Below are 27523 nucleotides of genomic sequence, written 5' to 3' on the forward strand. Positions count from 1 at the left end.
GGGGGCAGAGGCCAGTTTGAACACTGGACTAGATGTTTGCAGGCCTGGGTTCTACCTAAAGCTCCATTAACCATGTGACCCTGGCCAAATATCTTTGTCTCTCTGGGTTCCCGTTTTCCCCATCTGGACAATGAGGGGATTATATGAGTTGGTCTCTTAAGGCCCTTCGGCTCTCAAATACCAGAATTCTTGTAGTTTACCCAACAAATATTGAGCATGTATGATGTACAGCCATTGTTTTAAATGCTGAGGGTATAGCAGTGATATAGAGTTCCTGCTTACATGAAGCTTACATTCCAATAAAAAGAGACAAAAAAAATTCATATGTTGGTTAGGGGTAAGTGCTTTTGAGAAAATGGTGAGGAAAGTATTGGAGAGTGACAGGGTTGTAATTTTAAGAGGGAGGCCAGGGACTGCCACTTGATCATTAACATTTGAGCAGAGACATGAGTCAGGTGAGGGAGTGGGCTCTGCGGCTATCTGGAGAAAGAGCGTTCTAAGCTAAGGCAACAGCCAATGTAAATGCCTTGAAGTAGAAGCTCCCTTGTATTCAAAGAATAGCAAGAAGGCCAGTGTGGCTGCAGCACACTGAACAAGGGGAGAACAGTAGGCTACAGGGTCAGACACGTAGTGAGGGACAGGTCACTAGGCCCTTACAGATCTTTCGATTTTTTCTAGGTTGTGATGGAAAGCCACCAAGAAGAGAATCACCTTTTAAAATAATTTTTTAAAAAATTGCTTTGGCAGTGTGGAAAATGGACCCTGAAGAATCAATAGCAGAGGCAGGGAGATAATTAGGAAGGTATTGTAATAGTCCAGGGAAGAGATGATGGTGGCTTTAACAAAAATGGTGGTAGTGTTGGAGGTGGTGAGATGGCTGGATTCAAGAGGCATTTGGAAGGTAGAGTTGACAGGATTTGTTGAAGGACTAGATAGGAGCTGGAGAGAAAAAGAGAAAACAGGGATAAACATGCTGGGACTAAATCATATTTTAGGAACAAATGATTACATACAGGAAATGTTTGACATTTAATTTATAAGGCAAGAATTACTCCTGTTCTTTTATGTAGTAGTATAAAAGAATCACAGATATATTTGTTGATTCAGAAACTGTGCATATCTTAATAAACAAGGGACAGAGCTGCAGAATACCTGTTTCATACAACTTGCGCAACTGATTTTTGACATGCTTTTTGTTTTTATTTGAGACGGTGTCTCACTCTGTCACCCAGGCTGGAGTGCAGTGGCACAATCTCGGCTCACTGGAACCTCTACCTCCTGGGTTCAAGCGATTCTTGTGCCTCAGCTGACATGCTTTGAAAAATCTTTCCTAATGTGATACTCCTCCCCAGTACTAAGATACCAATTACAGAAAATCAACTGGTTAGGATTACATTTTGCATTTGATAAAATAGGAATTGACATGAAGAAAATAGTTCATACGTCTCTCCTCAATATTTCCTTCTTCACTCTTGTATATAAATCAAAATTGTAAGTGACATAATTTTAGCAAACCAAAATAATTAACCAGTAAACCAAAGAATAATTTTACTTAAAGTACAGACAACCTCCTAACAAAGAGTTGACCAAGTTAACACCTGAAATTCAAAAACCTTTCATCAGACTGCTTTCAGCATATTTAGGATACATACATTTATTCTTTTGAAATCTCTACTATGAGAGACTAAACATAGTACGATACTTGCAGAGATTTCCATTAACAACTTTTCAAATAGTGACATGTGCAATGGAAACAGCTGGTCTCTCTTCTCACCTCTAACAACAGAGGTAGGCGGGCATAAAGGGTAAAGAGAGTTGCCTCTGAGTTTGACTCTCTAGCCAGAACCCTCTGCAGAGAAGGCACTTAGAAGCAGCACCCCACGTGGACATGTTTCCTGACTGGAAACAAGCCTGTCAGAGAACTGCAGTCTGTGCCAGTAAGTGAACGAGAGAAGATAGAACCACACAGACACGGTCTTACATTTATTCACACAGAAGGATAAGAATCAGTACAAATAATAAACAGTGCTTTAAATACAAATAAATAGCTCTGGTTTCTAAAGGAAACAACTCTATATATAATTCGAAGTTTTTTCTAAGTTCCTATTAAAAATAGAAGACTATTTTGCATTATGTAATTTCTACTCCACCATAATTCTTTGAAGACTTACGGATAAAATGGTGAATTCTATATTCCAAGAAGTCACCAGAAAAATGGGAGATAATGCTCCTACCTCTCTGAACTATCCCCCAAATAGGAGGAGAGTTACTTGCATCATAGACAGACACAGCTAATACATACAGAAAGTATCTGATGTCTAGAGATATTTAAAAAGATTAACCTTGGGAAAAGTAAAAAGAATTTCCTTGAACCAGTTCTATGAATTCTAAAACCTCCCTCTACTGAAGTTTTGATTCAAATGTCTTAAATTCATTTATACTCATGGGAAGATGTTAAGTTCCTATAATGAAAGCTTCCTCTTGCTAACAACGATAGTGATAAACATTCTGTCATCACCAAGAATGGCACCTGGAGTAACGAAGTGATACATACCTGGTAAAGGAGCAAAGGTGCTGCCCAATTAAACAGTATGTCAAACTTGGCACCAAAATGACCAAAATGTGCTGAAAAAACACATCCCCAAATCTGTTGGTTGACTTATCTTTCTCTATTGTTATATTCCGCATGCTTAGAGTGACAAACATATCTAGAGGCAAGTATGTTCTCCAAGTGAAGAATCATTTCCAAGGCATGCAGTCCTTTAAAACTATCTACCACACAGTCATTACAGTCTTGGTGCCACAGTGGCGTCTGTTCCATTGACTTTCTGTGCCCACTGCATGTCCTCTCCTCGTCCTGCACAAGATAATGCAATCTCTTCCACTTAGACCGCTACACAATTATTAGAAAATTGTATGTTTGATAGCGACCAATATAGCAATGTTTAGGTTTTCAAAGAAATTTTGCTTTTTCTATTTAGATTGACCATGATATAATTCCAAACAGAACATTCTCATGCTACGAAAACAATCTCATGCAATAAATGTAATTTTAAAAGTCCCATGATAATAGCAACATTTGTTATTATAGAAGGCATGGTTATTTAGATTTGAAAAAAATCATTGCTATAGAATGAAAGTTCAATTTCCAAATAGAACTTGTGTTGTGGTATAAAATGTTAAATTTGATTCTAGTTTTGTCAACACGAACAATTTTAAGATATACACCATGTTTTCCTAGTTGGGATTTTGAAACAATAAGCATAATTCTTAAACAGATTACTACAACATTTGTTCAAAGAATCAGCTCCTTTTTGCCAAGAACTTTCTCTTTTTCAGTCCAGTTGGAGGGATTGCCATAGTAAATTCTGGAGCAACAGTTCTGAACATGATTTAAAATCTGTCTCTCACTTCCCTCCCTGCCTTTTACTTTTTCTTCATGTTGTAAAGACACATAAGCGTAGAAAACTGCTCAATTTTTTAATAAATGTTAATATATTTAGTTTCCTGATTTAAATAATATTTTGTGTATTTGCCTTTTGCTCTGGCACACTACAGAATGTTTCTGGAGTTACAAATCCAAACAAACCAGCCAATCAGAGCATCCCAGGGTTCAAATCACAATTTGGGATACAATTCTATTTATTCTGGACGATGCTCAATTCCATACATAGTTTAGCGAAGAAACATCCATAAGAACATCCAAAAACATTATGTTACCAAACGCTAACATGTGATTGTGCTCTGTTGAATAGTACCATTCACATCTTACAAAGGCAGACGATTTTAGGTGTGGAGACCAATTTGCTTTTGCAGCTACAGTAATTCCCAACCATCATCTTCGAGATTTCCATGCTGTTCTAGAATATGGAGTAGTCCTTTTTTTATCTGGTGGCTTAAAGTAGGAATAAACAGGCGCTGCTGGATACTCTGCATCAGGATTTTCTGCCATCATTTTCAGTTTTGCTTCAATGGCTTTTATCTTTGCAGTGACACTGGAAAAATAATAGCAGAGGATCAGAGTGGGCCTAGGTACATTCAGAAAATACTTGTATAGTTATCTCCTTCAGCCTCTTGGGAATATTAGAGAAGCAACAAGATACTAAATTACAAACATTTAAACATTTTATATAAAAGCGAGAAATAACGAATTCTCTCATTCTAAGAAACAGATCAAGTCTGATCCATCTAATAAGTTTTGAACATAAGCCCGGACATTGTTAGGAGTACGTCATATATTTTTACATTTGATCCTCAGACGCAGACACTGTTCAGCACCTTAATGCTTGGCAGAGAGTAGGTACTAAAAATAATTCTTGTAGAATTGAAAACAACATTATAAGATAGGTTATATTCCTTATTTTGCAGATGAACATTTGCAAAGTTCATTTGCCCAATGTTACACAGCAAGTAAATGGTAGAGCAGACATTTGAATACACACTGACTCAAAAGCCCAGGTTTCACCTGAGTCACTGAATAAAAATGGAAAAAAACCATTCTGGAAATCCTATACAATCTCTTTTTACTGATGAATGCATGTTAATAAAAACTATCATTTACAAAGTGCTTACAATGAGCCAGGCACAGTGCATTTTACTTATACTGTGTTTTTTTTTTTTTTTTTTTTTTTTTTTAGACAGGGTCTTGTTCTGCCACCAAGGCTGTAGTACAGTGGTGCCATCATAGCTTACTAAAACCTTGAACTCCTGAGCTCAAGCAACCCTACTGCCTCAGCCTCCTGAGTAGGTAGGGCTACAGGCACACACCACCACATCCATCTGATTTTTTTTTTTTTTTTTTTTTTTTTTTTTTTTTTTTTTTTTTTTTTTGAGATGGAGTCTCGCTCTGTCATCAGGCTGGAATGCAGTGGTGCGATCTCGGCTCACTGCAACCTCCACCTCCCGGGTTCAAGCAATTCTCCTGCCTCAGCCTCCCAAGTAGCTGGGATTACAGGTAGTGAGTGCCACCACGCCCAGCTAATTTTTGTACTTTTAGTAGAGACAGGGTTTCACCATTTTGGCCAGAATGGTCTCGATCTCTTGACCTCGTGATCCGCCTGTGTCGACCTCCCAAAGTGCTGGGATTACAGGCGTGAGCTACCGCACCCGGCCCCATCTGATTTTTTTAACTTTTTTTTGTAGAGATGGAGTCTCGCTATGTTATCCAGGCTGGTCTTGAACTCCTGGCTTCAAGTAATCCTCCTGCCTCAGCCTCCCTAAATGCTGGGATTACAGGCATGAGCCACTGCACTCGACCTACTTATAATGTTTTTAATCCTTGCAATGGCTCTACACGGGTTATCATGCATGCTTTATAGATACAGAAAAAAATGCAGAGGTAGTGATATGACCACGGTTCACACAGTTAACAAACTGCAGTGAGGATTCAACTCATCACCAAAGCCCTCATTTTTTCTTCTCCATCAAGTTAAGAGCTGAATAGTCCTATATTATACAGGAAGGGAGAGGAGATCTTAGAGAAGTTGTGAGGAATTTGCTTTTGATTGAGATCATTGCTATCCCTGGATCACAATGCAGAGCACTCAGGGAGTAGGTATTTTTTGGCCTATGACTACCTTCATTTTCCATTCTTGACGCTGTTAATGGTCTATGGCCAGCGAGAGAAACTTGGAAGGAGTGTATACATGGCCTTTTGGAGATCCTGGAAAGGTATACACGGGTAAGAAATTTAAAAACCAAGTTACAAGAAAAAGAACACTGATGTATTACCGAGATGCATTCTGGCCCCTCTTCCATTAATGGCACAGCTGGTCACTGATTTTGTGTAAGTCACAGGGAAGCAACCTCTCATTAGGCATAGATGTTAATAGAGAGATGTAAGCTGAGGTCCTCTGGATAAAAAAATAGATGGAAAACCCTAGGCTATCTTGTAAACAAGTGGCATATACAAATCATAAGAAACTAAAGACATGTTCATTGTAACATGAAGACCATCAAGCATAAATGCAGTCATCTCTTTCCAACAGGAGTTAGTTAGATTTATGAAAACCTTCATGGAAATCAATCTGTGATCAAGGAGGTTCAAATCTTATGAGGAAAATAACACAGCGGATATATGCTCCCAGTGAATCTACAGAAGTCCCTTAATTCCCTAGAGCACGAAATAACAAAAAACATATTAAACTTACATGAGTAACTATAAAATGAATTGAAATTTACCAATTTACTATTCCTGAAAACATTTCAGGAACATCTTCCCTTGGGTTTAATGAGATGCTTGTAAATCTGTTTTGTTTGGTGCAGATAATATACAAGAAAGGCATTTATTCCCCCTGCTTGGTGCTCCACCCAAATAAGCATCACTTCCCTGACTTCAGAATTGTTAGTTTCTGATCCTTATGTATCACTGATGCTCCTTCACATATTTTCTTCCCCTACCCCAGAACAGGCTTTAGTCTTGCATTTATAGCCTGGGGCTTCTTTGAAGTAGTAACTACAAGACTGAATTTTGAAGTCTAATAGACCTGGCTTTGAATGCTGAGTGTTATTTGCCATCTGTGTGATTTCAGCCATAAGTAAATGACACACTGCACGTAAAGTGTTTAGCACAGTGCCTGCTTCAGGGTAAGCTCAATAAATCCTAGCTATTGTTATTGTTATTGCTAAAATGTCTCCTTAGGCTACAAGGCAAAACAAAACAAAACAAAAAACAAACAAACAAAAAACCCACCTTCTACTTCTGGTCAACCATCCACTTAACTTCCCCTTCCTCTACCCAACCCTTAGTTCTCCTCTTTTAAATTTCAAATAACTAACAATTTGTACAAACTAGAACCAAAACTGTTATGGCTGATGCAATGGTACACAGAATCAAACATCTGCAAACTAAAATTTTGTATAAGCGAACTTAAGATTGGGGAAAAATTAGTATATAATGACAAATGCCAAAGAGACCCAAGGCCTTATTAAAATGCTTGCTTTTAGGGTAATGACTGATCTGTCTTCGTAATTTCAGTGCCAAGCACAAGGGTTGGTGTGTAGTAGCTACACCCAGTCTTTTTCGAGGGAACGATTCTGTAAATGGGGAGTATATGACCTTGGGTGGATGGAAGGAGAGGAAATGTATACATTCTGGAGACTAACTGAACATCTCTCTTGTCAAGTTAATAAATTCTAAGAGTCTGAAGACTCACTATTTTATGAAGGAAGACATGGAATAATGAAATGGCTGAAGCTCCTGAATTACTGTGTCTTTCTATAGTATATCATCTTACCTTAGGTTAGACTGAGTAGGCTCAGTGCTTGAGGATGGCTCGAGACTGATTGGAAGAATCTTATCATTCTTGTTATGATCATACCTCTGAAAATGAGAAAGAGAGAAATTACCTTACATGGGCAGAAACCAGCCCTTTACTGTAGTGCGTGGGTTCAGAAACTAATACCATCAGTATACCATCAGCTTACTTCTAGACAATTTTAGGACCACTTTACACTTAGAATTAATGAAAAACTTCACATGGTTTTGGCCTAAAAGCTGTAAGTTTAGAAAAAGAAGCTTCCATCCAGCCATCAGTTCCTCCTTATTTGGTAGGAAAAAAAATGTCAACTTTCAATTTCTCAGATGGTACAAATACACAGGAGGGTGGCCTTCTTATATTCTTATTTTAACTGTCACATATCACCTTTTACAATATTTATTTTATTAAAAATACTTTAAACTGGCCAGGCGCGGTGGCTCACGCCTATAATCCCAGCACTTCGGGAGGCCGAGGTGGGCAGATTGCTTGAGCTCAGGAGTTTGAGACTAAGCTGGGCAACATGGCAAAAACCCTGTCTCTATTTAAAAAAAAAAAAAAAAAAATTACCCGGGCATGCTGGCACATGCCTGTAGTCCCAACTACTTAGGAGGCTGAGGTAAGAGGATTGCTTGAGCCTGGGAGGCAGAGATTGCAGTGAGCCAAGATCTTGCCACTGCACTCCAGCCTGGGTGACAGAGCCAGACCCTATCTCAAAAAACAAAAAACCTTTAAATTTTGCAAAGTACCAACCAAGCATAATATTCAACTCTTAACAGGCCTGAGTGAAGAATAAAAGTTGTAACAGCTTTCAGTTGTTGATACATACTTTTTTTCTTTTAAAATTTTATTAGAAAAAATAAAGACAGGGTCTCACTATGTTGCACAGGCTGGTCTTGAACTCCTGGGCTGAAGTGATCCTCCTGCCTCAGCCTCCCAAAGTGTTGGGATTACAGGCATGAGCCACCATGCCTAGCCAGATAATTACATACTTCTTGTAAAAAGTAAATATAATATTGAAGAGCAATCAACAGCCTCTGGTCAAAAAAGATTTATAGGAGAAGAGAACCGTGAGGCACAGAGATTTTCAAATGAAAGACAGGAATGGAGGATGATTTCTCTTGCGTGCCTTTTCAGTGAGATGCAGAACGAAAAAACGAGTTTGGTAAATGAGACTTGATTTTCCCTTGAGTAAAAAAGCATTTGGTAATTCTCCTTGTTGTTTCTATTTTTAAGGCAATGTGTCCTAGAAATTGAGAAGGCTCTGTGATTACCTGAAATACTCAGAAGGATCTAAAGTATCTGAACTTAGTTTTTCAGCTTGCATTGAGCTTAAATGTCTGTTTAATCTCTGTGACTCTTTACTGGAAGTTTGTTGGGGAGTGGGGTAGAGAGCCTCTGATCAAAAACCATGCTTAGAGCTAAAGATTTCAGCTCCAACTCAAAACTGTCACAGATCTTTGTGCAGGCAGGTTTTTCAAGTCCCCACTGCAGAAGGAGGCAGATCAACTCTTGGGAATGCTCCAGTCAACACACTTTACCACCTCTGTGCCAGCTGGAACAGAATGCCATTTGTTTTGTTTTTTTAAATGGCTGAAGCTTTTCTAGTGCATTCTCCCAAGAGACTAATTACAGAATGAAGAGGGCAGCCTGCTACTTCTCAGGACTTAGACACAATACAGGCACTGCAAAGTCCCATGAACCCACACCCTAGTAACTCCCAAGATTTCTGGAGTAAGGAGATGCCAGTGCTTTAAGCACTCATAGAAACTACTCATTTCTCAAGCATTTAGAATAAACAAATTCAAACTATCCACAGAGTCAGAGGCCGGGAAGAGTCTAATAATGCCTACAGCAACTAATTTTAAAAATAAATATATTTTTTTCCCCCAAAGAACCCTCCACCCGAAGAAATGACAGAGGTCTGAACGTACATATTAGCCACATGAGAAAATCAAAACCAGGATCTGTGGGCATGTGGAGAGAAATAACCAAGGAACTTAATCCCTCCTGAGATGTTTTCAAAAGAAAAATCTGGCAACACACATTGTAGATACAAGTAGGAGACTGAAGTATGGCTGTTTCAGGCGTGAAGAGATTGAGACATAAACGGGTAAGTGGACAACCATCTTTCAGAAGGCTTGTTTAGGATGAGGCTTGATGTCTTTCTAGCCTCTCAGACATACCTTTACTTGAGCATGTGCCCACCTCACCACCAGCTTCTTGGACAGGGCCAGCTTGCCATTGAGACACTGGATGGCTTGTTCTGCTTCCTGTCCAGGAAAGGGACAAATGTTAGTTAAAAATTGAAGTGCTTAACTAGCTATATGTATTCTCACAGGGCCTCACTGGCTTTGATGGCTGAGTTTCTAATAAATTGTTTTTGGTAAATAACTGGCAAGGGTTTACAATTTTACAAGGCAGAATTTTAAAAAGGGCATTTTTTTTTTTTTTTTTTTGAGACGGAGTCTTGCTCTGTCACCAGGCTCTGGAGTGCAGTGGTGCAATACTGGCTCACTGCAATCTCCGCCTCCCAGGTTCAAGCGATTCCCCTGCCTCAGCCTCCCGAGTGGCTGGGACTACAGGCATGAACCACCACGCCTGGCTAATTTTTTTGTGTTTTTTAGTAGAGACGGGGTTTCACCATGTTGGCCAGGACTGTCTCAATCTCCCGACTTAATGATACGCCCCTCTCGGCTTCCCAAAGTGCTGGGATTACAGGCGTGAGCTACTGCACCCGGCTAAGGGCGTGATTTTTTAAAGTCAGCCGGACAAAAATTCAAATCCTGGTCTGTCATTTGCTGGCAGTATGGTATTTGGCAGGTCACTTAAGTGTCTCTAGCTTTGTCAACTGTAAAATATAGATAAATAATGTATAATTTTTAATAGATAATATGGATACTTATGCCTCAGTGGTTGTTGTGAGGACTCAAAGAATGTAAAGCATGAAGTATATGACATGCACTTAACATATGTTAGTAATAGTGCTGTTCCTATTAGGTGATAGCCATACATGCACTTCTGTTAGGTAGGGTAGCACCTCCTATGTCGAGAAACTGTACTCCCTGCAAGGGCCCTGGAAACATATCCTGGACTAGGGCATACTCCCTGGATTCACAGTGAGGAGTAATTGCTTTAAAGGGCATGGGAGTCAAGGAAACTAGGCCGGAAAAAGCAGGAGTGAGTCAAAGAGACCGTTAGCAAGGTATCTGTGTGAGTCAATCTATGCACCTGGTTTTCAGAACCGAAAGTTCCTTGACCCTTTCCCCATCAGACAGAGGAGTAATACGGTTGAAAGGAATTCCTGAAGCTGGCTAAACAGTCACTCTAGGTCATTCCCAGGAAACCTGGCTGTACTTTCCATCCTGCCAAACCTTCTTTGCCCCATTTGCATCCATGAGGCATTCAGCCAAGTGTAACCCATGTTTAGTGAGGGTGAAGAGGCCCTTAAGGAACAAAGGAGGAATAGGATGTCCCAGGGAGCAGGGAGAGGCTATAGAAGCCAGTAGGCATTCCAGTCTGGTTTTACTGGTGATTCTCTTGTTCCTCCAGAACCTACCAGTATGACATTTAACAAATATTTACTGAGTTCTCACTGTGTAGTAGGCATTGGATATTCACTAATCATCCTTGCCCCACTACAGCACACAAAGCTAGAGTGACAGGTAAGAAACATTTTATCTTTTAAGCTTCATTTGGTGAATGAGAACTCATAGAGCACTCTATTAGTTCCAAAGTAGGAGCAGTAATAAGTTGCCAGCAGGGGCATCTTATTTTTAAATTTTTTTAAAAATAATTTTCTACCGGTATACATTATTTCAAAGTTCATATATTTAAAAATATTATGAAATGCCTACTATGTTTTTTTATACTTTCATCTATTCTCCCAACTTCCCATAAGGTAAGAAGGATATGTATTTTTAATCTCCATTCTTAGATGGAAAACTGAGGCCAAAAGAGGTTAGGAGACTTGCTCAAAGTTAATAAATAAAAGAGCCAGAAATATAAACTAGGCTTTGTATTCTAATCCAGTGTTTTTATTTTTTTATTTTTATTTTTATTTTTATTTTTTTTGAGATGGAGTCTCGCTCTGTCACCCAGGCTGGAGTGCAGTGGCGCGATCTCGGCTCGCTGCAAGCTCCGCCTCCCGGGTTCACGCCATTCTCCTGCCTCAGCCTCTCTGAGTAGCTGGGACTACAGGCGCCCGCCACCATGCCCGGCTAATTTTTTGTATTTTTAGAAGTGACGGGGTTTCACCGTGGTCTTGATCTCCTGACCTCGTGATCCGCCCGCCTCGGCCTCCCAAAGTGCTGGGATTACAAGCGTGAGCCACCGCGTCCGGCCTAATCCAGTGTTTTTAAACCAACATCTGTGCCCAACATGATCACTGATTTTAGTTGTCTGCAACAATTCCCAGGCCGGGCATGGTGGCTCACGCCTGTAATTTCAGCATTTTGGGAGGCCGAAGCAGGCAGGTTGCTTGAGCCCAGGAGTTTGATCAGCCTGACAACATGGCGAACCCCCGCCTCTACAAAAAAATACAAAAATTAGCTGGGGTAGTGGTGTGTGCCTGTGGTCCCAGCTACTTGGGAGGCTGAGGTGGGAGGACTGCTTGAATCCAGGAAGTTGAGGCTGCACTAAGCTGTGATTGTGCCACTATACTCCAGCCTGGATGACAAAGAGAGACCCTGTCTCAAAAAAAAAAAAAAAAAAAAAAAAAAGAATTCTCACCACACTTCATTTTATCATTAAGAAAAAATAAAATATTTAAAAATGCTGACCAGGTGTGGTGGCTCACACCTGGAATCCCAGCAATCTGGGAGGCAGAGAAGGGCAGTTGGCTTGAGCCCAGGAGTTTGAGGCCTGCCTGGGCAACATGGCGAAACACCGTCTCTACAAAACATGCAAAAATTAGCCAGGCATGCTGGCATGTGCCTGTGGTCCCAGCTACTGCAGAGGCTGAGGTGGGAGGATCACTTGAACCCAGAGGTCAAGGGTGCAGTGGGTCATGATTGTGTTACTGCACTCCAGCCTGGGTAACAGAGCAAGACCTTATTTCAAAAAAAAAAAAAAAAAAAAAGTGCTAATTCTATAGTGCATTATTTCACTTCCCTCAAAATACCTGAACAATCAGAGTAACAATGTATTACTTATTGGCTATCATATTTACAAAAATTAGAGGAAATAAAAAATACCCAGCACTGGCAAGGACAAATGACACTACCATACAATCTCAGAACATACTGATATATCATTTCTTGAAGACAATCTGGCAGTTTTATTAAGAAAAACTATGCATGGACTTTGATGATGCCATTCCATCTCCACAAATGTGGCAAATATACATAATTAGAGCTGTAAAAATACTCACTCTTGTGATATTTATACTAGTGAATCAACCCAAACACCAGCGAAACAACCCAAATAGCTAACAATTGGGGACTAGTCATATATGATATATTCACATTATGTAGTCATCAAAAATGATTAGTTTTAAATGCTGTCTAAGTCACATACAATAAAATGCCCAAATCTCAAACACAGATCAATGATCTTACCCCCCTCCACACACGTACAAACACCAGTGAAACCACAATATCAAGATACAGAATGTTACCTCGATGTGATTAAATGGTAGAAAAATTTTAGTATACTTTGAATGATAAACATGATAATATGATTCTATTTGTGTGTTACAACACTGTGTAATGTGTGTTTATGTGTGTGTGAATGTGAAGAAACAAAAAAAGACTGGAAAGATACATGACTAAATGTTAATAGTGATTATTTCTGGGTATTAGGCCAAGTGATTTACATTTTCTTTCTCAGTTATTATATTTTCATCTATAATATTCACATATTAATTCTAGAATAAGAAAAACACTCATACAAATTATTATTATTATTATGATGAGATGGAGTCTTGCTTTGTCACCCAGACTGGATGGAGTATAGTGGTGTGATCAGAGCTTGCCGCAGCCTTGAGCTCCTGGGCTCAAGTGATCCTCTTGCCTCAGCCTCCCAAGTAGCTAGGACTATAGGTGCACCATCACACATAATTTATAAAATTTTTTTTAGAGACAGGGTCTCACTATGTTGCCCAGGCTGGTCTCAAACAGTCTCCCCATCTCGGCCCTCTGGGTAGTTGTGATTACAGGTGTGAGCCAGGCCTAAATTATTAATATAATGTTAACTATGCAATGTTCTTACATATGATGAATAAATTTATAAGTACTATGCGGCATCTCTACATTTAGTAACAATCAAATTCAATTTCTTTATCAATGCACTTCCACTTCAAGGACTAAATGTTAATACAAGGAGATCCATGTATATATCATGGTTGAAGGTGAATGCTCTATTCTACATACATTAAAATTTATATGCATTTGTTCTGAGACCTTGAGAAGAAATAATAAAAGAGTCTTTGTGGGTGTCTCATCACAGGTAGGTTTCTGTACCACAGGGCAAAACTACTGAAAAAAAAGAAGGCTTTGTCAGTTGGCCAGCCAGTAAAGCAACAAACAAAAGAGAATAGGGAGAGGGATGTACATGTGCCCAGTGTGGGCATCCCAACGCATTTGGTCAAAAATGCAGGTCAGTCAGTTGCCTTAAACCTTGGCCAAGGGAGAGTGAATTGTGAAAGTCACTAATTCATTACTGAGGATCTCTTTTAGGACTCAGTGTAAGGCATACAGATGAATCAGACATGGCTCCTGCCTACAGGGAACTGCTATTCTAGTAGGCAAGAGACATGCACAAATAATTATGACAGAGCTTGATAAATACTATAAAATGGGGAGAAAGCTTAATTACCTGCTTAGTTTCAAAGTTAACAAAACAGTAGCCTCGAGGCTGTCCCTCCAAAGCACCTGACTTGTGGAAGAGGAAGTCAAACTGCTTTACCTTGCCAAACTTCTGGAGGAGCTTGAGGAGGTGGTATCTGTGGAGAAAGAAGAGTCCATGAGTATGCTCTGGGAATTCTGTTGGCCACTCAGTCTGAAGTGTGAGATAAAAGCAGGAGATAATTTACCCCAGGGATGAAATCTCTCGCCCCAGCCCCCTGCCTTCCTCTAAACTGCTATGTTAGTTTATTTGGCAAACAGAGTTGTTTGCCTCTATTTGGTATGGGAACTAGAATTGTCATGGCTATGCATCTGTCCAACACAAAAATACCAAACAAAAAAACCACCTTACAAACAGCTGTCTGGCCTACAAGCACTATTTGTTTTTCTTTTGGAGAAAAGCTCAAAAATGGTGTTGATTTATTTAATTTTAATTCCTTGGCAACGAAATGGCATTTGTGAATAACTATAACTCCATCAGAAACACACACCCATCCTCCAAAAGACAAAGCCTATCCTATCTCAAAAATAAACAAAGTAACAAACATATATGCATTCATGCAAACAAACAAACAAACAAACAAAAAAACAGTCCTGGAAGATCTTCCTATTAGATTTTGTAGTTAATTCTTAGACCCAAATTGTACTTGTGAGAAACTCTGCCATTAATCAAACCACAGCTAGTGATACCTCCATAGCACTTGAGAGTTTCAATGACTGATGTGACTGAATATTAGGACAATGTGGAACAACTATGTGACTGAGGCCGGTTTCACAAAGGGCAGGAGAACCTGGCCAGTCCTATAAATCATCCAGCTATGGGTAACTAACCAACCTCAGTTGCCTTCAAACAGTTTATACTCTAGGGTACGGTCAAGTAAAGAATACAGATGGTCAAGGGAGAAATTTATTTCTGGCAGGATGTTCACTCCAAGCTATTGCTTACCACTCTGCCCCTCATCCTCTATTAAATTCCTTACTCCAAAACTTACTTGGTTTCTATAGAGCTTTTAAGTTATTCAAACAGATGTGGCCTTAACAGGTTGCTGTGGCTAATCTCAATTCCAACTTCCTGTCATCTGATGTGGGGGTGAGACAAACCAACAGCTCTCCCGTTTCCTTTCCCTTTGGCCTTCCTCCTGGCATCCTCCGTGCTATTCAAATGGAGTCAAGGCTTTCTCTAAACAATGCTGTCCCTGTGATACTAAAAAGGTATCGGCCCACATGCTAAATCTGTTATTACTGGGAATTCTACCCCACAGGGAGTCAGTAAAGTTGTCGTTATAGCCACATTTATATTCACATTGTTTTCTAAGAGAAACTCATCAAAATTTTATTCTTGAGCAAGAATCTCCTTTGGGAGGCAGAAAGATATGAAATGGACCATACACTATACTAAATTTGATACTAATGCACATCAACAAGCAAGTCCATTATCCTGGATCGAGTGTTTGACACAGTGGAACAAGAAAGACATAATACAGGTTTAGTACTGGGACAAATGCAAGGATCCCAAGGCATACTGTGGATGTTAATCTGGTCTATTTTGAAAGGTAAAACCACCATGATCCCCTACTTTCTAACTTCCCAACTCCCATCAGGACACCTCAACCACTAAAGAGAATGTGACTTCAGGGGAAAGGAAGACACCTTAAGTGCAAACGTGTGGTTTTACTTGACTTTTTGAATAGGCTTACAGCAAGGGTGAGTCTCTCACACACAAAGATGGGCGAGAAGAGTCTCCCCCAGGGTCTTTAATTCACAGCTGTATCTTCAAATTACTAAATCCATTCAAACCTTAACACCGTGCCAGTTGCCACAGAGTGGGGAGTCAAACCTATTCTAAAAAAACAACAAAAAAAACAAAAACTAGGCCAGGTGCAGTGGCTCATGCCTGTATCAGGCCTGAGATTTTGGGAGGCTGAGGTGGGTGGACTGCCTGAGGTCAGGACTTAAGAGACCAGCCTGGCTAACATGATGAAACTCTGTCTCTACTAAAAATACAAAAAAATTAGCCAGGCGTGGTGGCACACGCCTGTAGTCCCAGCTACTCAGGAGGCTGAGGGAAGAGAATCACTTGAATCCGGGAGGCAGAAGTTGCAGTGAGCCGAGATTGCACCACTGCACTCCAGCCTGGGAGACACAGCAAGACTCCGTCTCAAAACAACAACAAAAAAAAACACAAAAAAACCAATCTAAGGCTACTGTGGGCTGGTCATCTTTTCATTAGCTCCATTCTGCTTAGAAGCAGGAAGGTAACACGATTGGCATTTCCTAAGAAATGAATTTTAATTTACTCAGAAAAAAAAACAAAGAAAAAACAACAAAAAAAACACACCGGCAAAAGATTACTCTTTGTAAAGCTGACAAACACATTCTGTCCAAGAAGTGTGACCTTAAGATTCCAGGAACATCTGCTTAGATCTGTGTCTTTCAACTTCTCTAGGATTTCTTTTCTTGTTTGATAATTTCTTAAAATTATCGGAACACCAAAACAAAAGGAATGAAATGTTTACTATTTTGCTTCCTGGTAATGGGGACTGCAGGCTCTGATAGTGAAAAAAGCCTGAAGGATCTTGCTTTCACATCTGCAAGCACTTTTATCTGCTGCTGAAGTGCGGGAGAGCACACTACTCAGCAGAGGCTTGCTTCACTTAATAAAATGTGTGCCCTGCAGCCTTCAGGAGCTGGAAAATTAGCACACCAGCCCCACACATATATCTGCAACTTAATCAGTGTTTTCTGTAATTGGTCTTTAAGACAGCTTTTCTGCCTAATGGCACAGAAATAATTAATCCATACAAATGTTAAAATAGATACCTACAATGTGTCTAGAGCCAAGCAGGCGTATGGGCTATGCAGATGAATAAAACTGGGTTCCTGCCTTCAAGAACCTCACATTCTAGTTAAGACAGAGAGAGATGTAATCAAACAATTACAAAACAATGTGATGCTTGTACACAGAGGGATGAATACGAGCACACAGAATGAAGACCAATGGTGCAGGGAAGGCGGTGGTTAAGGAGAGCTTTGTGAAAGGAGTGGTGTCTGACTGGGTTGTGTCAGTGTGAGTGAGTACTAAAGACAAAGGTGAAAAAGAGTCTGATCCATTGGAGTAGAGTGGGGGTAGCCAGTAAGATGGGGCTGAAAGGTAGGCAGAGGACAGTTTGTGAAGGATGTCGTGGGCTGAGGGAATTTTAATTTCAGGTTGTAGGCAATTGGAAGCCCATGAAATGACATTTAAGATTATTTTTGATGCACAATTTGTTGTAGAGAAAGTTTTCTTTATAAATGGATATAGAAATTACTATGAGATGGGTCTTTATGTTTTATGATAAGTACATTATTAAACGGTCTTATTGTGTTTCCAATTTAAGTAACCAAACAGTGAAGGCTGTTTCATGTAAACCAAGACATAAAAAGAAGTATGGACAATGAGGAGACATAAGGAATGGGCTGAGAGAGCAACCGGTTTCTTCGGGGGTGAACACACTGTTCTCGCATGCTCATGCATTTATTTTCCCTTGCATTACAGCTTACCTAGTTTATCCCTGAAAGTCTGTGTCAGAAGGACATTTCCACCTGGATGGCTCTCCACTGCTTTTAAGTTTGCTTAACATACCCCAAACTGAATTCCTCCCTGCCACAAACTGATGATCCTTCTAGCTATCCCTCTGGTCAGGGGGAACATGATCTTTTTATATTCCTCAGGCAAGAAACCTCAGGATCACCTCAACCTTCCACTCCATTTCAATCACTTTCCTCATCTCTCAGACTCACTCATCAGTCTCCAAGTTCACTGTCTCTATCTAGGTGATAACTGATGGCAAGAGTGGTTCATGGCGATCTCTCTTAGCTAATCTTCACCTTCAGTTTCTGCCCTTCATCCTACATATCGATGTAAAAATTTCTCTTCTAACACATCATTGTATAGCCTGGGCAATATGGTGAGACCTCGTCTCTACAAAAAAATTAGCTGAGTGTGGTGGCACACGCCTGTACCCCCAGCTACTCGGGAGGCTGAGGTGGGAGGATTGCCTGAGGCTGGGAAGTGGAGGTTGCAGTGAGCTGAGATTGAGCCACTGAACCCCAGCCTGGGCAACACAGTGAGACTGTCTCAAAAAGAAAACAACAACAACAACAACAAAAACCAAACCCACATCACTTTCATTATGTCAGTCTCCTGCTAAACACTCACAATGAGTCTCTTTTTCATGAAATTCAGGCTTGTCTGAATGAATTTTAAAGACTCTGTCTTAACCTGAGAGTATTCTATCTATGCAGCCACTATTTTCATTCCCATCCAGTATTCAAACTTTGCTTAAGTCAGAAAGATCTTCCTGATTTTCTACTTAACACATAACAATCTTTCTTATTAGTACTTATAGGCCTTTATTTACGATTTTCCCTCCACTCAGATTCCTCCTCCTATTAGCGTTTCTATGAGCTTTGTTCTCTTTCATACTTCTATATGCATAATACAGTGGCTACAAATTTGGCATTTTACACAGCACATCTAATAATTGAAAGTCGGTATTATCCCTTTTAGAAAGAAAACCACAGTGTAGAAAATAGATAATGTCTGAGGTCATTAAGTTTTTCAGCTTCTTTGTGGATGGCACTAATAATGATATTCAGAGGTATTGCTTATGCTTACAGTTCGATTGGGTCTCACAACAATGAAAAAGAAAACCTTACATTTTAAGATCTAAAATAGGATACTTCCGGCTGTGACTGTTCAAAAATTAGAATATTTGTGCAAAAAAACACTAAATAGGGTGGTGGAAATTATCATTAACTACTTCAGTATACTGAACCAACTCACTTCACTCTTCATTTCCTATATAATAGGGAAAATAATATCTGTTCCACTTACCTCACAAAGTTTTAAGGGGTTACGTAAGAGAGACTCATACAGTATTAGAGCTAGAAGTAATGCTCAGATCATTTAGTTGAACATTCTCATTCTGTAGGTAAGAAATTATTACATATAATATAGTTGACAGGAATCAGAATATAGTGGAAAGAACATAAGTTTGGAATCTGCTACCTCCATAAACAAGAATGCATCATCACTCCCTCAAATCCTAATCTCCAAGATGTATTTAGTCATATAAATATTTCTGGCATCTAACGTAGCCCTAAAATGGTATTTTTTTGTTTTGTTTTGTTTTTTTGTTGAGACAGAGTCTTGCTCTGTCGCCCAGGCTGGAGTGCAGTGGCGTGATCTCGACTCACTGCAAGCTCCGCCTCCCGGGTTCACGCCATTCTCCTGCCTCAGCCTCCCGAGTAGCTGGGACTACAGGCGCCCACCACCACGCCCAGCTAATTTTTTGTATTTCTTTTTTAGTTGAGACACGGTTTCACTGTGTTAGCCAGGATGGTCTCGATCTCCTGACCTCGTGATCCGCCCGCCTCTGCCTCTGGGATTACAGGCGTTGAGCCCCACCGCGCCCAGCCAATGGTCAGTATTACAACCACGGAGTGAACATAAACAAACAAGAAGAGTAATATTAGAGTGTTAGACAGTCAGAAACGCATATTCTGTTGGGAGGAGACTGATAGACATCCTAGTGTAACTTGAGCAGGACTCAGATTAATAATCAACAGGCACACACACATAGAATGACCAGAAATAATCACAGAAAAAACTAAAAAACTGGGTGGAAAAGTGGTTATTTAAAAAAATTGTCATTGTTTTACATATTCATTCATGACAGTAAGTTTATGTCTTCTAACAAGAGGTAAAAGAATATTTGAATGGGAGAAGTATTCAAATCAGTTTATAAAAGAGATCAGGTGGAGAGTAGGGACACATATAGGAAAGAGAGAGGTAAGAAGGGTCTGTTGAATGGGGAAATGGTAGGAACTAGCAGCAATTTGTGGATAGAAGGTAGGTTTAAACAGGAAAGCTGGAGGATGCTTTGCAAATTTCCTTTCTTTTTTTTTTTTTTTTTTTGAGACGGAGTCTCGCTCTGTCACCCAGGCTGCAGTGCAGTGGCGCAATCTCGGCTCACTGCAAGCTCCACCTCCCGGGTTCACGCCATTCTCCTGCCTCAGCCTCTCCGAGTAGCTGGGACTACAGGCGCCCGCCACCACACCCAGCTAATTTTTTGTATTTTTAGTAGAGACGGGGTTTCACCGTGGTCTCAATCTCCTGACCTCGTGATCCGCCCGCCTTGGCCTCCCAAAGTGCTGGGATTACAAGCGTGAGCCACCGTGCCCAGCCTGCTCTGCAAATTTCTGTTAAGAGTCATTAGAAGTTTAGAGATTTGGATTCAAGCAATACTTTTTGAGATTGCACTACAAGACAGGTACCATATATTCACATAAGTTACATTATGTAATCCTTCAATGTTTGGGAATTACTGCATTTTATAGTTCATCCAGGCTCACCATTACATGCCCTCAGAGGAACAAGATCCAGAAGTTTTTGTATTTCAAAAACATAGAAGGAAATCATCTATTTCTACAAGATAAGATTTACTTTACTAAAATGTCAGGTTCCTTTGCTGTAATTAAGTAAATTAAATGAGGTAATATTAACATTTCATGTTAACCATAAGCTATGATTGGTAGTTCTTTCTTTCTTCTTTTTTTTTTTTGAGACAGAGTCTTACTCTGTTGCCAAGGCTGGAGTATGGTGGTGTCATCTCGGCCCACTGCAACCTCTGCCTCCAGGGTTCAAGTGATTCTCCTGCCTCAGCCTCCTGAGTAGTTAGGACTACAGGCACCCACCACCACGACTGGATAATTTTTGTATTTTTAGTAGAAATGGGGTTTCACCACACTGGCTAGGATGGTCTCTATTTCCTGACCTTGTGATTCACCCGCCTCGGCCTCCCAAAGTGCTGGGATTACAGGTGTGAACCACCGCGCTCAGTGGTGGTTATATCTTTAAGCATACATTTATTACAATTTAGTAAACCAGTCTGTTTGACAGATAAAATGTTTTAAGGTAAAGAATCCATAGGATGGCCAGGCATAGTGGCTCACGCCTGTAATCCCAACACTTTGGGAGGCTGAGACAGGAGGATTGCTTGAGCCCAGGAGTTTGAGAACAGCCTAGGAAACATACTGAGACCCCTGTCTCTACGAAACAAAAACAAAAAAATGACAAACTAGCCAGGCATGGTGGCGAGCACCTGTAGTCCCAGCTACCCAGGAGTTCCAGGCTGCCATGAGCTATGATTGTGCCACTGTACTCAAGCCTGGGTGACAGAGCTGTCAAAAAAAAAAAGAAGAAAAAAGAATCTATAGAAAAAAATAATAAAAATGGTCTTTGGTGATACAGAAGTGGAGAAGCCAGCCACAGGGAAAGCCCAGCACTTCCAGCCAGCATGCTCTGATCTACAGTTTATTACTTGATGTCTACCTCTGGCCTGATGTAAAAAGAGCAGAGGTATCAGTGGGAAAGTTCTGATTCAATGTTCCTGCCAATGTTCTAATTGAAAAAAACATCCACACACTCCAACTTATGACATAAACTGAGGTGGCAAATGCCCATTTGAACCTTCCCGTCAAGCAGCAGGACACAATTAGAACAAAAGTCTCATTACAGAGAAGTGCAGCCAACACAACCAACATTGTTTCCACACTTTAGATTTCCAGTTAGACAGGCAGAGGTGGGAATGGAAACCACTATGAGCATCCCCTCATAGCCTGGGTTTTGGATGATGGAAAAAATTTCTTTAATGAAAAGACATTAATTGAGAGGTTGGACAGATTCATATACTCACCCTCAAAAGCCATGAACCCATAAAAGAGAATCGAAATAAATGCAATCCACTCTAGGGTCCCTGTGACCAAGGTAACATAATATGTGGGCAACACATCTTAAATACCGTCATAATTTCTAAGGGAACTAAATATATTTACATTTGGCTGATATGAGCTTGAGCAGGTTTAAGGAACTTTTTGTTATAATCCTGATTTATAAGTTTATATCCTTTTCTTCTCTTTCCTAATCTTAACTCTCATATATACCTTGTCTCATCTCACACTCAAAGAAGCAGGTTTCCTCATCTCCTCCCTTCACCTTTTTTTTTTTTTTTGAGACAGGATCTCCCTCTGTCTCCCAGGCTGGAGTGCAGTGGCACAATCTCCGTGCACTGCAACCTCCGCCTCCCAGGTTCAAGTGATTCTCATGCCTCAGCCTCCCAAGTAGCTGGGACTACAGGCATGCACCACCATGCCCGGCTAATTTTTTCATTTTTAGTAGAGACGGGGTTTCACCATGTTGGCCAGGCTGGTCTCAAACTCCTGACCTCAAGTGATTCGCCTGCCTCATCCTCCCAAAGTGCTGGAATTATAGGCGTGAGCCACTGTGCCCAGCGTCCCCTTGTCTTTAACACTATTCCAAAGGGAGTAACTTCTAGGACTGACGATATGCTCAAAACTTGCTTTCTGCCTGGCACGGTGGCTTAAGTCTATAATCCTAGCACTTTGGGAGGCCAAGGTGGGTGGATCATTTGAGGTAAGGAGTTCAAGATCAGGCTGGTCAACATGGCAAAACCCCATTTCTACTAAAAACACAAAAATCAGCCAGCATGGTGGCACATGCCTGTAGTCCCAGCTACTCGGGAGGCTGAGGCATGAGAATCGCTTAAGCCCAGGAGGTGGAGGTTGCAGTGAGCCAAGATTGTGCAACTGCACTCCAGCCTGGGCAACAGAGCAAGACTGTCTTAAAAAAAAAAAAAAGAAACAAACAAAACAACTGGCTTTCAGCATTGACCTCATACAGGCCAATCCACTCATTCTACTATGCCACCAACCACCACCCTCCCCCTATTAAACAACTGGCAGAAGGGAAAACCTCTCAATTTTCTCAGCTAAGAAATTCCTTTTCATCTCAATGCCTGTGATGTAAAAGAGCAGGGAGTCAGGGCAATTCAATCAATTTCGTGAACTCAAGCAAGGTACTTCTGTCTTTGGGGACTTGGTTTCCTCTATGTAGGATAAAAAAGCTGGGTCCCATCAGAGGTTGTCAAGTGTGCTCTATGGAGCCCTAGAAGTTCTACAGAGCCTAAACAGGGATGGCCAAAGAAAGGGTAGTAGTTGACGAAAGATTTTGGCTCCATCTCTTCTCCCTTTTAGTCAGAGCAACTCTGAGCTCTTATTTTACATACAGCTCTGATTATTACTTTTACTTTAAGACAAGGTTCTTCAGATTTAAGAAGTCTGAAAACTGCTTAGCATGGCACTTGGCACTCAAATCATTTAATGAATTAATGAAAACCAAAGGGACATGATTTCTAAGGTTCCTTACAACTCTGACCTTCTATAGTTCTATGGCTGCTTAACATGAATCACAGTCAAGTGGTCTCCTCTGCCTGTTGGCCAAGGTACCGAGACTTCTGCTTGTTCCTTCATTCTGGGTACAAATGTATTCCCAAGGCTGATTCTAGAGAATAATTCCCTAGAGCTACTAGGTACAAGGATTCAAATAGTTGGAAATGGGAGAACGTCTTTGGCAGATAGGAAAAAACAGGTATATGGATTAAAGGATACCCAAGTCCGTGTCCTTGCAGTAGGAGAGTCCAAATGTAAAAAACGTGACAAGATAACAGCTAACATCTTATCTCTTCGAAGATATGATGTAAGTAAAAGGGTCAAAGTATATCCCACACCCCCACACCCCTTGAAAATTCTTCTTGACATTATCACGACAAAACATCCCAATATTGTAGGTAAAGAACTAAGGTAATTTAGACTTACTCGGTAATTTTGGGGTCCAGGTTGCCAATCCATAATCGGTGTCCTTCCTGCAGAGAGCCCTCTGAAAGGATGGATGCATTCTCCAGGGGAAGAGTTTTGGTTTCTGCTTCCATCAATGTCTATGAAATACTAAAGGAAATGTGAACATTCAGGCAGGAGGGGAGTAACAATGTGTGAACACAAGACTTCAAATTCAACTCAACAAACATTTATTCAAGGAGGGCATGCCCTCTGGGCAGTCCTTCAAAGGCCTCAGTGATTCCACAACCAGGCCCCCAGAACCAGTTCCCTTGGGACAACTACTCTGGCAGCCAGAGCACACAAGCTGCCATTTAAGGTGAAAGGGGCGTGGTTCTGTGTGGAGAAACTAAAGTTTTCCTCCTCTGAAGCCAGAGGCTGACTGGGCAGGAGGCCAAAGTTTCTATTACTACATGATACTTCAGTTCAACAACTGTCACCCAAAATAAGCCTTGGAAACCACCAGGAAGAGTCTTAATGGCATTAAAAGGGATGGGTAGGGAAAAGCAGCACTCCATCCCTTTTCCTCATGGAAGAGGCAATATAGCAAAGAGAAGAGGCAATATAAGAAATCTGTGCGTAGACAGAACTGGGTTTGAAAGCAGGCTGTGTGACTTGATGAATTACCTGAACTTTCTAGGCCTCAGTTTCCTCATTATCTAGAGAGATAATAGTGCTTATTTTATAGAGTTGTTGTGAAGATTAAAGATAGTAGAAAATCACTAAGTACTGTATCTAACAACAGCAAGTAATCAATAAATACTAGCTATTATCATGCTTACTCTTTTGGGACAGACCAGGAAGAAAAGACTAATTTCCTCCTTAGTTATTCAAGTTCCACCATTTGCTAGCTGTGTAGCCCTGTAACAGCTGTTGGCCTCAGTTCCCTCATCTGTAAAATGGGGATAATGCCTCATGAAATTACGGTGCATTCACTGAGTTAATACACCTAAAGCATTTAGAACCATGCATGGCACCTAGGAAGCATTCAATTAATGTTAGCTCAAATTATTACTAGTCTTAGTTCCTGAAATGTCTCATCTCACAGCCAAGGAGAAAAGAGGATTATGATGGAGAGAGCAGTAGAAAGAGCAGAAACCTTGGTGTCAGAAGACATTGTTTCAAATTGTGGCATTTCTTTCTTTTCTTTTTTTTTTTTTTTTGAGACAGACTCTCGCTCTGTTTCCAGACTCATGGGTGGTGGCACGATCTCGGCTCACTACAACTTCCACTTCCCGGGTTCAAGCGATTCTCATGCCTCAGCCTCCCGAGTAGCTGGGATTACAGGCGCATGCCATTAAGCCTGGCTAATTTTTGTATTTTCTTGTAGAGGCAGGGTTTCACCATGTTGGCCAGGCTGGTCTCCAACTCCTGACCCCAAGTGATCCATCCACGTTGGCCTCTCAAAGTTCTGGGATTACAGGTGTGAGCCACCATGCCCAGCACGAATTGTGGCATTTCCACTGGAAGTTACTTCTCTCTGAGCTTCAGTTTCCCCATCTTTAATACGTTTTGCCCTGTTTATAACTTAAGGCTTCCAGGACCAAAAATGAGACGACAGGTGTAAAATAAAGCTTTAGGGGCTGGGAAGACAGCAGGCTGTGTCAGAGTTCAGAAGTCCCTGCTAGAGAACACATATCCTATACCCAGAAGTACCTCAGAGGTCAGCACTACAGGAACCATGGAGTCAGTCACAACTGCCATTACCTCTTATTCATCTCGGCACACCCTGTAAAGTCTAGCACAGCAGTCCCTAGGTAATTGTTTATTGAATACCCTGCACATGAGAGTATTTTTCTTCCTTTCCCATTCACATCTTTAATCTGTTCAGCAATGTAAGTCTAGCAACTAGGAACTGTTAAACTCTGGGCTATGTACTGAAATAGAGAAATGAAAAAGCCACAGCTCTTGTTCTTACCTCCTGGGAGAAAAGTGAAACAGACATAAATTTAATCCCAGGGGAGACACATTTTATCTTCCCTCTGCTTTCCTTTCCCCCTACTTTTTAAACAAATCATTCATTCAGAAAATAAATTCACTGTTTCTATTATCTAGGACTTATCTAGTTACTGGAGCCAGAGCAGTGAACAAGCAAGGTCCCTATCCTCCGGATGCTTGTATTTGGAAGGGGAGCAGGACAAAACAAAAGCAAAATAAATAAAGAAGATATAATTAGTGATACATGCCACAAACACAATTAAGCAGGGTGATGTGACAGGAACTGGACGACTTTAGATTGAGTGGAGGGAAGGCCTCTCTAAAGGAGATGACATTTGAGACTTGAATGATAGGACATTCTGATTTTCTCATGTCTAAAATCAGCAATAATACCAATAGCTATTAATACTTATTACCACAAAAAGGTACCATGTTTTACTGGTAAGAGTGCAGGATATGCGGGTCTGGATTCAAATCCTGGCTTTTGCACCTAGTAACTGTGCCTTTAGCAAGTCACATGACCTTTCTTTAAGCATCCTCCCAATACAAAAGCTTTCCTAAACACAGTCCCTTGTTATTCTATATCATAGCCACTTTTCCACCTTTTTCCTCCTACATAATGCTAATTCAATGTATTATTTAATGTTTCCTCTTCTATTTCCTTCACTAGAATGTAAGCTCCCACAGGGCAGGACCTTACCAATCTTGATCACGGTTCTATTTCTAGCACTTAAGTACACTGCCTGGCTCACGGTTGGTGCTTAATATTTACTAAATGAAGCAAGCCGCTTCTCCACTCGGAGCCTTAGTTTCTTTTTCCTTCCTAGAATGGGTACAATTATTTGTCTCACGAGGTCGTTGTGAGTCTTAAATAAGACAATTTTGGGGACACCTCAGAATATGGCTTTTTGAGGAAAGGTAAAGGGTAACAAAAGATCAAGACGGCACGGGACTATCAAAATGCTTTGTGTTTGCAATACCAACAATCCTTTAGACTACCAGAGTTCACAAAACGCGGTTACATTTATCTTTCCAGCTGAGCTGCAACAACTCTGGAAGCCAGAAATAGTCATCTGGGGAAAGTGCAATCCAGAGAAGAGGAGACACCTGATCCTAAAAGCAAGCGGTGGGTCATGCCTGGAACCCTGGCTTCCCGATTTCTGGCTGCGAATTCCTACAGGCGAGGGGTCATTACTCGGATTGTTATTTCCGGGCCAGCGACAGGACAATCCGGGGCGGGGCCTGAGATGCAATCCTGCGAGGGCGGCCTCCTGTAAGACCTCTTAGCGGGCCCTGCACTGAGGTGCAGGGACATGTCGCGGCCGAACTCACCTCGTGGCCTCGGCGTGGTGCTCTCAGCTCATGCCCGGAAACCAGGTCCTGACGCCGCGGTCAGACGGACCTCTAGACGCGTCCGCCTCAATGCCGCCAGCTGCCAGGCCGCCCGTGACGCGTTACGCCTGCGCCGCCTCCTCGCCTCGTGACGTCACGACGTCCGCGCAGCTGCGGTCGCCGCCGTCGCACGAGTCTTTCCTTAGTAACCTGGGCGATAGCTGGTGAGTGTCCTTGACAGGGCCTCGAGGTGCGCGTGTGGTCTGGGTGCCAGAGACCCTTACTCAGGGACCTCTGGGGGACCTCAGGGGACCAGACTACCGTCCCCGACCCGTTCGAGTCCAGCTTGACCTTTAAGGCTGAGGGCGGGACCTGTGGCATTGGAGTGAGTCTCATGGGGTGGGGGCGGGGCTCCTT

The 27523-nt window shown here is 41.2% G+C and overlaps 2 protein-coding genes across 11 annotated transcripts in view; one reads left to right on the plus strand and one right to left on the minus strand.

Annotated features, from left to right (window-relative positions):
* Window positions 1-1526: 1526 nt before the first annotated feature.
* On the minus strand, window positions 1527-27256 carry RBM18 (RNA binding motif protein 18). Of its 3 annotated transcripts, none has more exons than XM_003264091.3 (6): window positions 27107-27256; window positions 23819-23947; window positions 14073-14199; window positions 9443-9529; window positions 7236-7321; window positions 1527-3995 (listed from the first exon to the last, which is right to left on the minus strand). In XM_003264091.3, exons 2-6 carry the CDS (start codon window positions 23929-23931, stop codon window positions 3836-3838), a joined length of 573 nt encoding a protein of 190 aa, XP_003264139.1. In that variant the 5' UTR covers window positions 23932-23947; window positions 27107-27256; the 3' UTR covers window positions 1527-3835. The 3 variants fall into 3 exon arrangements, with proteins under 3 accessions (XP_003264139.1, XP_012364563.1, XP_030673627.1); XM_012509109.1 differs by having other exon boundaries at window positions 23819-23937; window positions 27107-27232; XM_030817767.1 differs by having other exon boundaries at window positions 14163-14199; window positions 27107-27193.
* MRRF (mitochondrial ribosome recycling factor) overlaps window positions 26995-27523 on the plus strand; it is a 64576-nt gene continuing 64047 nt past the window's right edge. For 3 of the 8 annotated variants that reach the window (XM_003264087.4, XM_003264088.4, XM_030817763.1), the window contains exon 1: window positions 27021-27330. In XM_003264087.4, the coding sequence (XP_003264135.1) occupies window positions 27137-27330 (194 nt within the window). In that variant the 5' untranslated portion in view covers window positions 27021-27136. Of the gene's footprint in view, window positions 27331-27523 lie in introns of all 8 variants that reach the window. The other 5 variants (XM_003264089.4, XM_030817766.1, XM_030817762.1 and 2 more) reach the window with 3 other exon arrangements.

Source organism: Nomascus leucogenys, chromosome 8 (genome assembly GCF_006542625.1).
Source record: "Nomascus leucogenys isolate Asia chromosome 8, Asia_NLE_v1, whole genome shotgun sequence".
Classification (NCBI taxonomy): domain Eukaryota; kingdom Metazoa; phylum Chordata; class Mammalia; order Primates; family Hylobatidae; genus Nomascus; species Nomascus leucogenys.